This window comes from Aythya fuligula, chromosome 21, assembly GCF_009819795.1.
Source record: "Aythya fuligula isolate bAytFul2 chromosome 21, bAytFul2.pri, whole genome shotgun sequence".
NCBI lineage: Eukaryota > Metazoa > Chordata > Aves > Anseriformes > Anatidae > Aythya > Aythya fuligula.
Window position 1 is genome coordinate 6882687 of NC_045579.1, and position 12158 is coordinate 6894844.

The window sequence follows — 12158 nt, forward strand, 5'->3', positions numbered from 1 at the left end:
GAGGCCATCAGAAACAGGCAGCAAAAAGGAACCGGCTCAGGAGAGCAGCCGAAGAACTTAAAAAGAGGGAAACGATGAAAATGCAGTCGGAGTTGGTGCCTGCGGGAATTATTCCCCAGCCAAAATAACCTCCTAAGTCATTTCCACAGCAAGTTACCGTGAAAGCATCAAAACCCGTGCAGAAGCCAGAAAGCCCGTGTCATTGCCCTGCTGCTGCTCTGCCCGCATTCAGCTCGGAGCAGAAGCACATCAGGCAGCCGGTCACGCTGCATCCTCCAGCCTGACCAGCAGCCTGGAACCCGCTGCCTTAAATAACCAAGAAAGCAGAGGATTTCTCGCCGTTGGCCTGGAAACTATCGATGGTGCTTGGCCTGGTTCCTCGCCTGAGTCCTAGCAGGCTGAGTCTGGCCAGAAGCCGGAGCCTGCAGCCACGCCACGGCAGAAGGGAGGCAGCAGGCACGTGGTCCCCGCTCCAGGGTGGCCAAGGTTTGGGCACCAGACCCCTGGGGATAGCAGTGGGCCAGGCAAAACCACTCATCACGTGCCCGGGGTCACCTCCACGCACCCCCCCAGCATCCCTGCCCGCTGTGCGGCCCTGCCTCCAAGTCCCCAGGGCTCCACAACAGCCCAGGTTAACGCCTGGTCCCTTATTCCACTTCTGAGAAACTTTATGGCTCCGCTATCCAGCCCTCGTGACCGTCACGGAGAGTTTGGGGAGAACTGGCTTGGTTTTAGAGGCATGACGGCTCCCCCAGCCCCCTGAAAGCACACACCACAGCGTGCCACGCGGGGATGTGCCCCAGATCAGCCCCGCCGAGCTGCTGGCTTTGTCCTTCTCACCTCAGTGACAGAAGTAATAGGGCTGCAGCATTAATGCTCCCAAGACGCATGCTGCTCCTGATCCCCAGAAGTCTCATCTAGCCTGTAAAAATGCCTTTGGATAGAAAAATTCAATGGGGAGAGTGGCGTGACCGTTCCGTAGCAATGGCAGCCACAAATAGCCTTTTCCCAGGGGGGATCAGCGTGATTTTGCCATAATTCTACCCACGGTGCTGCTTAATAGCTTTTAAGAAAAATAATCTCCAATAAACGAGAGGGCTGACCCGGTGTGCTGGGAAACGTCCTTGGCTCGGCTCCTGCTGACACCTCAGCCTCTCGCAGAGCAGAGCAGAGCCTGGGGATGCTGCGCTGTGCCCCCAGCCCTGCCGGGGAGCCTCCAGGGCCAGGGCTGCAAAGCCACCCCCATCAGCTCCAAAACCCCGCCGAGGGAGCACCAATAATCCCCGAGTTAAAGCGCGGCTCTTCAGCAACCAAAAGCTACAGCTCCTGGAGACCTCCTGGCATTTTGAGTGGGACCGTGGAAAGGAGCAGAACATCCTGCTGCTGCTCGGAAATGCCCGTGCCAAGAAAGAAGATCCTGGAGGCTTACGCTAAAGGCACGGGGACTTATCTGCTCAGGTGTTACAGCCAGTATCACTAAGCAATAAATATTTCTGAGAGCAGGAGAGGAGCATTTCTGGCTCATTTAGCCACACGTGGGGGAAGGCACACAAGCACGCCCAACATCTGCTAATCCCGGGGAAAACAGCAGCCCCTGCTCCCTCGTCAGAGAAGGCTCAGCTTTTTTTTTTTTTCAGGTCCTCCACCCTTAAGGAAAACCATGCTGTTGTGCAGCTGATGCCCGGCCTTAAGAAGCCTCCTTAGGAAACCTCGCAGGACAAGCACCAGCCCCGACTCTTGTGCCTCACCGGTGCCCCTCGGTGCGGCACCGTGGGCCCCCGGCTGTGCCAGCGAGGGGACACAGACCCCAGGCTGGTGGGGACACGGTGGCCCTGCACTCGCTGCTGGGTGGGACACACATTGACCGTGCCTCTGCGGTAACAGGGGAAGAGATGGATTTTCCTCATTTTTCTCTTTCCATGGCACTGCCCGGCCCTGCCGCTGGGCACCGGCCCCAATGAGTCCTCCTGCAGGCGTGGTGGTCGGGCTGCCCGACAAAACGCGCATTGCCTCCAGCTCAATAGAAGCTATTTTAGGTTTAGAGGAGAGATTTCAGTTGAAAGCTTGATAATCCTGCGGAATTGATGGGTTTCCCATCCAGTCCTCAGGACGGGAAGGGAGGAGAAGCCCATCCTTGCCAGTCCCCGGCCCCAAATGCAAGGCCAGGAGAGGGGAAGGGATGCAGCCCCCCCCCAGCACATCCCAGCCTGTGCTGGCTCTGCAGCTCTGTCCTGAGGCCTGTCAGCCCATGCCTGCTCAGCCGTACCTCATTAACTGCACACAGACAAACAGATGGAGCTTGTGGGAGTGCCAGGCGGCACGGGTGGGGGCTGCGCTGAGGTCCCTGCCTTGCCCAACCCGTGCAGCCTGGCCAGAGCCCCCTACCATGGCCGTGAGACAGCTTTGGGAGCGATGCCTCCAAAGAGACCAAGCCCAAACTGATCAATATTCAGCCGTTCTGTGCTGCCTCGGGCTCCTCTTCTGCATGGCGAGATGTGGGGGTCACACAAACAGCCCCCTCTGCCTGTGGGCACCTCTCCGGGCAGGAGCCCACCACCTGGGGTGCCAGTGACACGGTGGGGCAGGGCCAGGACCAGGGGACACCGGCACACCAGCTGCAGGTGCTCGCTCAGCGAACGCCCCCCACCCCAGCCCCTCCATCGCTGCCCCTGCAGGGCCGAGCCCGCGGCGGCTCCCGACGCCTTTGCGGGCGGATCAAAGCAGCAGCTCCCCCCCGGCCGCCCAGGGTTTTCTTTTAAACGCATTTTATCTTTAATTAATTCCTTTGAAGCCTTTCGCACGCGCTATCTTGTCGCATCCAGCGCCCCCTCTCCCGTCCCCTCTGTTTGAAGGCAGGGTCACCTCCCGGCAGGGAGGCACCCGTCTCCGCGCCATCATTTATCCACGCTGCGCTCCCAGCAGCGTGCAGGGAGGGGGTGCTGGGGGCAGATGCCAGCTCAGCACCGCTGCCGGTGCTCTGGATGCCCACGCAGCCCCACGCCACCCCACGACCCCGGCCATGCCCCAGGGGGTGCCCACTGGCACCAACACCAGCTCGGTTAGGAGCACGCCGCGTGCAGCGCACGGTGCCAAATTCACGGCGCACCGGCCATCAAACAGCCATTAAGAGCAGCAGACGGCACATAAAGCCTCCTGCCTTATAAAGCACTTAAAGGTTTAATTAAAGATGGCTTTATTCTAATAATACCGAAAGGAAGGCCTCAGACAACTCCGCGAGCGCAATTCATGCTTAAACTTTGACAGCCCCTGATTCACGCTTTTCCTTTTCTTTTTTTGGCTGAGCCAGTAGGAAGAGCAGATCCTCGCTCCTGCGGAGGCCAGCAGCCCGCAGACAGCACCGCGCTGCCGCGGCGACAAAAGCTCTGTTACAACCTTTGCCTCCCGCAGCACGATGGAATTTTAATTATTTCGCTCCTTACATGCTCCATCGTAAAATGAATATGACAGCCCCCGAAAAAGGAAGCGCATTTTTGAAAACCATAAGCATAAACTACGCATGGGTGAACATATTGAGTCCCCATCTGACTGCCATCAGCACTCTTGCCAGGCGCTGAGCAGACATAGGTGGCACAGGGATAAACACACCTGATTTTCAGTTTACTTGCTACAAAAAAAAGCAAAAAAATCTTGCACGATAACACCCACCACAAACAGAGCCGCGCTTTACCTCCTTTTTTTCTTTTTTGGACATCAGCAGCAATCACTTGTCTATCTTTTCTCCTCCTAAGCAGGATTTTCGCTATTCCACTGAAATTTTTAGGCTTGTTTTTCTGCCGGTGAGTCACATAAAGATTGTTTCTTATTATTTTTTTCTCTCTTCTTAACCAAGAAGGAGTGGGGCGAGAGGAAAACCTGAGCAGGATTGCTGTAATTGCTTGCCTAACCAAATGCCACTACGTTTGCTGAAGTGTGGGAAGCGGTGCTGTGATGGGAGCCGAGCGTGCAGGTCCCCACCAGGCCCCCACAAGGCCCCCCCCAGGTCCCCACCAGGTCCCCTGCCCTCGTCGGCCCTGCCAGCAGGGCTCTGGGCCTCCTGGCCACGCACAGGGTGGATGGAAGGCACAGCGATGGCTGTGCCCATGTGAGGAATGGCTTCTCCTACCATCTAAAATCATTTCTGGAGAGAATTAACATTCCCTTCCCAGTCACTTTGTTGACTCACGTCCCCATCCTCAGCCGTCATCCCACACCAAGGGAAGGAGAAAGCTTTTGTCCCCCAAAGCGCGGCGGCTCCCTGTGGGTGCGCGCAGGGAGGGCAGCAGGGGGAAAGGCAGTGCTTCCACCAGTGCCACGGCAGCTGATCCGCTCCGACTGCATACGAAACCACACAGGACAGCAGCGAGGGTGCTGCTGGTGGGCTGGGAGCTGGTGGGAGCCCCTCTGAAGGTGCTGGCCTGGGGGAGGCTGAAGCCCCACAGCCTCCGAGCGCGGTGCCTCCGCACCTTGCCTTCCCGTACCGCCGGTGGTGCCACTGCTCTGGGCTGCAGGACGGCGATTTGTGATGTTCACTGAGGCACATCAAGAGTACAAACAAGTTACCTAATCCTAATTTGTAGCCATATGTTTTTCCAGGCAGAGAACAAACACTTCCAGCCGCTAGAGCTTATGTAACGGAGAGGAGCAGGGCTCGCACGACGCATGGGCTTCCACGTGCGCGCCGCCAGCAACGTGGCCAGTGCTTCGGGGTGCTGCTGGCCACTTCCCTGCCACGGTGAAGGGCCAGGTGGGACCCTGGTTCTGCCGACATGCTGCTCCCAACCTCCTGCTGCTCCCTCCTGCCATTTCGTGCTCAAAGGGAAGCATGGAGCAGCGGGATCCTGGCAGGAGCCACCACCCTGCAGCCAGGCTGGCCACGGGGTGGTAGCTGGCAGCAGTACAGGCTTTAAGAGGTTAAATGCCTTTTTCCTTGGTGTCCTGCCTGCCCCAGCAGCAGTCCTGGTGGAGCTTTTGGTCGTCTTCTCACATGCAGCCGCAGCACAAGAGTTTCTTCCTCATCCTGAGCCTTGGTGCCTGGTGATGGAGTTTTCCCCCCGAGGAGCTCACCAGGGCTGCTCGCTCTGACGAAGCAGCTTCCTCGCTGGGATTTGATGTACAGCAAGAAAGGGCTCTGTGCTCACCTCCAAGACCTCACTGGGTGCTTAGCACGGATAATGGCAACAAAAGCAAATTCGGAGCTCAGGCACTTTTCAATTTAGGGCGGATAGGCTGAGATAAGAAGGTCCCTTAGCCCGGGAAAGGAGTTTATTGTATCCACCACTCAGGGGAAAGATCATTAACAAAAGCTCTGATCCTGGAAAAGCCCCGATGGGAGCTCAGAGCGGCAGTGGGAGCCCCCAGGGAGCTCCCCACTCATCGGGGCCGTGCTGGAGGCTGCAATCGGGGCCGGGCGATGCCGCAGCACGGGGCCGTGAGGCTCAGCATCCCGCCAGGGACCTCAGGCTGCCAGCGGTTTGTGCTGGGAATTATCGATGTTCCACAGCTAATTCATCCAGCTGATTCTATCTCTACTTATTTATTCATTTATTAGCAAAAAGATGCGTGTGGGTTGGGCGATTTTTCACCACCACAAATAACTTCAGATTAGGAACAACATTCTGGTTGGTTTTCCCCTTTCTCCCAAGCAGGGCGTGCTAGATAAATTCATCAGGATTACGATTAGATCGTAAAATTCCTTTTCGTTTTGACTAGAAAATCACCGTGGGCTAAAAGCGGTCAATGCACAGTGAATATATTCTGTAAACTGTACAACAGTATCCCACAGTTTAATACTGGTAATAACAAATATAATTTGAAATAAATGGGAACCTGCTTCCTCATCCATGTCCATGCAGCAAATAGTGCTGGTGGAACGCATTACAGTAACTGAGTGCTGCACTAAATTTGATTACGGAAGATGGTTTGTGGATGTGTACTGATAATAGGAAGAATACAGCAAGCTGCTAGAAAATGTCTCAGATAAAAGTGATGAATCAGAGCTTCCATTTGTTTCCCGAGCGCTCATTTGAAATCGCTCATCTCGGAGTCGGGCAGCGTTTCCGCAGTGGCAGCCCGTGCCACGACACCCCCGTGCCTGGCTCTGGATCTGCCATCCCCTGTGAGACTTTGCCATGCACCAGGGCTCGGTCGTGCTGCTCAGCACTGCATCCAGACCCCAGTATTGCCCCCACTACCCAGGGCTGTTTCAGGATGGATCCAGAGCAGAGCGCAGCACCCAAGCCATGATGCACCCCAAGCCTCTGGCACATGCAGAGGAGCCAGGACAGATGGACAAACCACCCCAACTGGCCAGAAAAACCACCCCAATCGGCCAGAGAACACTGTTGATCCCTCTCCGTGGTCAGGCATCCCCCGGCACCATGGCACAGCACGGCACACCCCTCCCCATGGAACAGCGGGTGCTCTGCTCGGTCCCCGGACAGTACCTGAGGTGTCTCCCAGGCCACGGGGCGGGCGGGCGTCCTTGCCTCCGCTGCTGTGGCCGGCGGCTGGCTCAGCGGTGCTGGGGCGGCCGGGGCTGCCTCGGGGCACCTCGCCACCGGGCGTGGGAGCCGGGCTGCTGGGGGGCGGCGCGGCGGCAGCAGTGGTGGCGGCAGCGGTGGTGGCAGCGGTGGTGGTGGTAGTGGCGGCGGTGGTGGTGGCGGCGGTGGTGGTGGTGAAGGCGCCGGGCAGCGTGCTGCTCTCCAGGGAGTCCTCCTCGCCCGTGGGGCCCCAAACGATGACCTCGGGCAGCGCCGTGGGCCGCCCGTCCCGGGGGGCGAAGCCGCGGCCCCGCAGCTGCCTCCTGGCGCGGGGAAGGGGAACGGGGGGTGGCCGGCGGGAGCGGGGGGCGCAGGGCCAGGGGGGGACGGGGCGCCGCGGCTCCTCGGTGCCGCCCATGCCCCACAGCGCGCCACGGGGCAGTCTGTGCCGGTGCGCCGGCCGCGGCGAGAGCCGGACCCCGACGGGCTCACAGCTGGCGAGGTCCATGGCGAGGTGGAACATGGCTATCAACATCCAAGCATGGCTTCCTAGCGGGCAACCTGACCTGCGGACAGACAGTGGAGCGTGTTAGAGAGAGGAAGAGCACGGCGGGCACAACAGATGGCTTTCCGCAACCCCCTTCCCAAGGTGGGGAGCGAAACCCTGCAGCCCAGCCATGTCCAACCTGGTGACACTTCCCAGTCCCATCAGCACTGCGAGGGGACACTGCCACCCCCTCGTGCTCCAGGCAGCGCTCTCCCAACAGCAATGCGGGATGCCCCAGTCACCCGCTCCCCTTCTCACTGCCAAAGCGGGATGGCTCAGATCCCAAGAGCTACGCAAAAGGCACAGCCGCAGCAGGGAGAGCAGCCATGGATGGACGTCCTTCCATCCCCGACGCTGAGCAGCCATCGAGCTGGCCCAGGGGACGTTTCCGCCCCTCATTTCAGGGGTTTGAGGTGCGCAAGAGGCTCAGGTGAGGCGGGAGGAGGTGGAGGATATGTGTGTGCACCGCAGCCTGCATTTGATTGCACAGAGCTCAGGAACCCACTGGCACGAGCAGCAGCCGCGCCGCGCCGGCACCGAGCGCCGGATGCGATCTCGCCTCGTGCGAGCCCACGGCAGGCGGCGGCGGTGCTAACCAGTCAATGAGTTAGTGAGGGAGAGCGCACGAACGCTCGCTTCTGCGTGTGTAACCCACTTCTTATTAATCAGGTCGCCGTGACTCAAAAGGAGCAGCGATTCCCCGGGCGCGGGGAGGGCTGGGTGTGCGCCTGCCGGGCGGGATGCGCCCGCGCTGCTCCTTCCCCTGGCGAAGCCCCCGGCGCGGCAGGGAACGACAGGCAGCCCGCTTCGCTGCGCTCCTCGTGGATAAACGGAATCGCTGGAAATCGCGCTGAACTGTCAGCAGGTTAATTATTTTAAATTTTGCTTTGATGTAAAGTGCCACCATTATTTCATGTCAAACCTCTCTTTCCTTCTCGGTTATATCTTACCGTGAGAAGCGCTGCTCTAGCTCGTGCCTTCCCCTGTGATGCTATTTCACGTGAAGCGCAGTGTTTCACGGAAGGAAAACGCCTGAGATATGCAGGGCTTTTTGCTTTTTCAGAAAATAAAATAAACTAATAGGCCAAAGCCCAAAAATCTTTACTCTGTTTTATTCGGCTTTTGCACAAGAAAGACTTTTGTCGAACTCAGCAGGAGTTAATGAGAGCTTTATATGGCTAAATAGACTAATCCTCCACAGCACTGTACCCCGTAAAGTCATTGATAGCACTACAAAATGTGCATCTGGTTGACAGAAGAATTGTATACTCCCTCCGTGCGTGAGCAAATGAAGCCAGTGGAGATGACCTGGATACTCTGAGGCGCAGTCTTTTTCTGCTCAAAGCATTTTTCTTTTTTCTTCCTAATTGGCTATTTTTTCAGAGCATAACAGCATTTATTTTGGGGAGGAAAAAGGCGATGCACGGAGAGAGCGCAGAAGGAGAAAGGGAAGAGCCAGCAACAAACAACATAAACCAAAATAGTTCAGGCTGGGGGAGGAAAAATTTCAAGATGTTAAAAAAAAAGGCACACAAAATACATTGTTGGTGCGTTTTTTTAGAGGCCAGCTGGGCCGGGTGCAGCGCCCCACCCAGGCAGCACCATCCCCCCAGGCACGGCTGCGCTGGGGGCACCGAGATCTCTTTGCTCCTGCTGAAACTGCCTCTGCCTTGGGTTCTGCGTGGGGGTTCTCACCCTGAGCTAGCTCCGTGGCCCTGTCCCCGGTGAGATTTTGGGAGTCAAGCCACACGCTAACCCACGGGGCAGAAGTAATCGGATTTGGGCACAAAGAACGTCCCCACGTGCTGCGCGCCGGCAGCTCCGCGGGCAAAGCCGGTGAGCAGCCAGGAGGTCGGGCTTCCTGAGAGAGCATCACACGTGGGATCACCTTAGCAATATTCACAGCCCTGCTGCCACCCCAGCCAGGCTCAATTTCAGCCTCCGCCTAGCTCCTGAAGCGAAATTTCTCCTTGTGAGGAAGGAGGGGTGCCAGGCACCTCCCCAGCACCAGGCGCACCCCGAGCAGCGCGCCCACAGCACCCATGCGCGCACATGCACACACCAAAACCTCTCCGCTGCCGGGCTGCTCCTCCAGGAGAAAGCAGTGCAAATGATGCACTTTTATTAATAGCCACTGAATGAGGAGAAGGAAAATGAAACCAGCCCAAACTCGGTTGTCGCTGAATCCCAGCTGTTGTCTTTTAGCTTCTCAAAGACAAAATACCGGTCCTCAGTACTTGGGATTGGCAGCTCCCAGAGGAAAGCAGATTTTTCCCCTCATCCCATTTCCTCCTGCTTGCTCATGACATTCTCAAGTCGCAGCAGCGGTGGCACAGCCCCAGCACTCCGCGGCACCACGGCTGGCTCTGGCCAGCCCTCAGCTCGTGGGGCTTGGCTCCAGCGCGGGCTGTGCCCGAGCACCCCGGGGCTGCTCCCTGCAGCGTGGGGAGGACGCAGGGAAGATGCAGCACACGGCCTCTGCCTCTGAGTGGGTCACGCAGAAACCCCACACCCAAGCACGATGCCACCAGGTGATGCCCAAAGGCGGGGGTGTCCCTCGCTCCTGGCATCGCTCCCCAGGCTTGGTCTGGCCCCCAAGCCTCTGGTGATGGGCAGGGACATCCAGGGCTCCTTTGGGGCAGCATGAGGCTGTCCCCGGCAGCACCCCAAGGGTGGTGGGGTCACCTGCCTGCCGCAGCCCTTGGGGCGATGCCAGCCATGGCCTCGGCTGCCTGCCGGCTGGCACGGCCCCAGGCATGGCTCCTGGGGGGGGGCTGCCAATCCGGTCAGCTCACAGCAATCGTGTGTGGCACGCGATCTTCTGAGGGCTTTGCAACGACGGAGGAGAGAAAGTGTCCTTCAGCACAAACAGCAGCGAGTGGGAGTCGGCGTCGTCCAGGCAACGCAGCGCGGTGTGCGCAGAGCGGCGCTGGGGATGCGGCAGCGAGTGGTCCCATGGCTCCAGTGGGAGCAGCCCCCGTCCCCCGACCAGGCTGGGGGCTGCAGCTCGCTCCCCCCATATCCCCCAGCCCCAACCCAGCCTCCTGCCAGCGCTGAAGGTGACAGAAGTGTCCCATGGGGCAGCCCGGGGACACATCCACCTCAGAGTCCTGTCTGGCCCTGGTAACGGGGTGTCCAAAGCCTGGGTGATCCTGCAGGAGCCCGATGCTCCCAGGATGCTGCCCCCAGGGATCCCCTGTGCTCACCCACCCCAAGCCGGGTGTAAGCCCCCGCTTGGCTCTCAGGAGCCGCGAGCAGAAAGTCGCTGCTGGTCGCAGGCGGCTGAGAGCAACTCGCTGCTGGCGCAGCTATTCCGAGGCACGGCCCTCGGAGGACTTACGATCTTTGCTGATGCATCAAATGGCACAAATCCTCCTCCGACTGCACGCCCTGCATCTCGCCAGGCGGAAAGCAGAGGGCAGAGGAACAATAACTGCTCGCAGCACCCGCAGGAACTGACTGCTATGTGTGCTGACGGCTGCGGCACCACGACCTGCACAGGGACCGGCGGGGTCCCTTACACCGCTCACCGCATCCTCGGGAGCCCGGGGCTTTGACTATCCACAACCCCCTCCCTCACCCTCTACGATTTTCCTCATTGCAAAGAAAGTAGGGAAAAGCGTGGGCGATTTTCTCCTTTCCCTTCTTGGAGGTGAATGAGAGCGTTATCCTGAAACGTCCTTCAAACTCCAGGGAAAGTTCAACAAAACTTGGCAAGGCAGTTCGGCAAAGAAAAGAGCAGCGGAGAGATTTGAAACCACAGAATCCCTTCTTTGCCTCCTCGCCCGGGAGCCTTTGTTTCCCTGCACCACAAATCCGCTCCCGTGGCTTAATGGATGGTGAGCAGGCCGTATTTTCACGCAGTAAGAGAAACTCCTACAAATATTTACACGCGCTTAACGGCGAGTACAGGAGCGGCTGACTGAATTCAATGAAACCGCTCCGATAATTACAGTGATTGCACGCGGGGCCTGCGGGGACCATTGACCACCACCGCAGCACCCAGCCGAGCTCTGCCCCCGCAGACCCGCTGGGGGCCCCGCAGCTTCAGGAAGAGAAGGGGAGAAGGAGGCAGGCGTTCCCGTGCTTTGTAATTAGTTGTGAAATTACTGGTGTCGGTACGTCGGAGGCAAAACTTGGGTTAAACACTCCAACGATTACATGCCTGTTATGCGGATTTTAATTAGGTTTCCTTGCAGCTCGGCAGCGCAGGAGGTGTGGTGGGGGGGTCCTGGGGGAGGTGGGCTCCATGGGCACATGGGAAAGCACGGGGGCTTTCTGAGCCCTCATCCCCAGGGCATTGATGGCACTGGGATGAGCAGAAGGAGGCGAGGTGCCGGTTTCTCCTGAGCATCGTGCCCAGCAGACGACCACCCACAAGCTTGGAGGGGCAAGGGGGTGCGAGCCCCTCTGGGACACGCAGGATTTCATCCCGGCACGCTCCTCTCCATGCAGCATCCCCGTTTCCAGAAGGGCGATTCTCCCCCACAGCCCCCAAATCAGCCCCGCACCGCCCCAGCAGCCCAGAGGACAGGTTCTCCAGAGCAAGTGAAATGGGACCGTTAGCCAGAGCTTAATTTCCTGGCAGAAAGAAAAACACACAAATATTTAGTCATTTGTTTTCCTTCCCTTTTCCCCTGCTCTTTTAGAAAGGGACAACTCAGACGCCAACAACAAACACTGAGATTAAATCCCTCAGCTGGGGGCACAGCAACGAGGGGGAGAAACCAGCAGGTTCTGCACTTTGAGCTGAGCTCAGGACAGCCTCACTCCCACATTGCAGACCCCAGCCCCAAGCACTGCAGCCCAGGCATCACCCAGAGCATCCAGACGAGCCTCACCGCTCTGCTTTTGGACCTGGGGCTGGTGCCAGGTTTGGGGACGTTTTGGGGCACCTGGGCTCCTGCCCCCACCAGGGAAGTTTGTTCCTTCCCGGCTGGCTGTCTCCCAGCCCAGCCTGGCAGAAGAGCCCAAATCCCGTGCTTGTGGGGATTTTCTCTCTTTAACCTCCAACGACTTTGCTGAGCACCTTGGGAGCAGAGTTTGGCTCCGTTTTCAAGGTGATGGCGCTACCGGCGCGCAAGGTGCTGAGAGCATTCCTTACAGCCCTACTGCCTGCCCTGCGTGATGCT

General features: G+C 58.4%; 1 protein-coding gene across 1 annotated transcript in view; it reads right to left on the reverse strand.

Moving 5' to 3' along the window:
* Positions 1–12158, reverse strand: part of AJAP1 (adherens junctions associated protein 1) — a 41749-nt gene that overhangs the window by 15670 nt on the left and 13921 nt on the right. The window contains exon 2 of the mRNA XM_032201534.1: positions 6444–7045. Coding sequence (XP_032057425.1) covers positions 6444–7045 — 602 coding nt within the window. The remainder of the gene's footprint in view (positions 1–6443; positions 7046–12158) is intronic.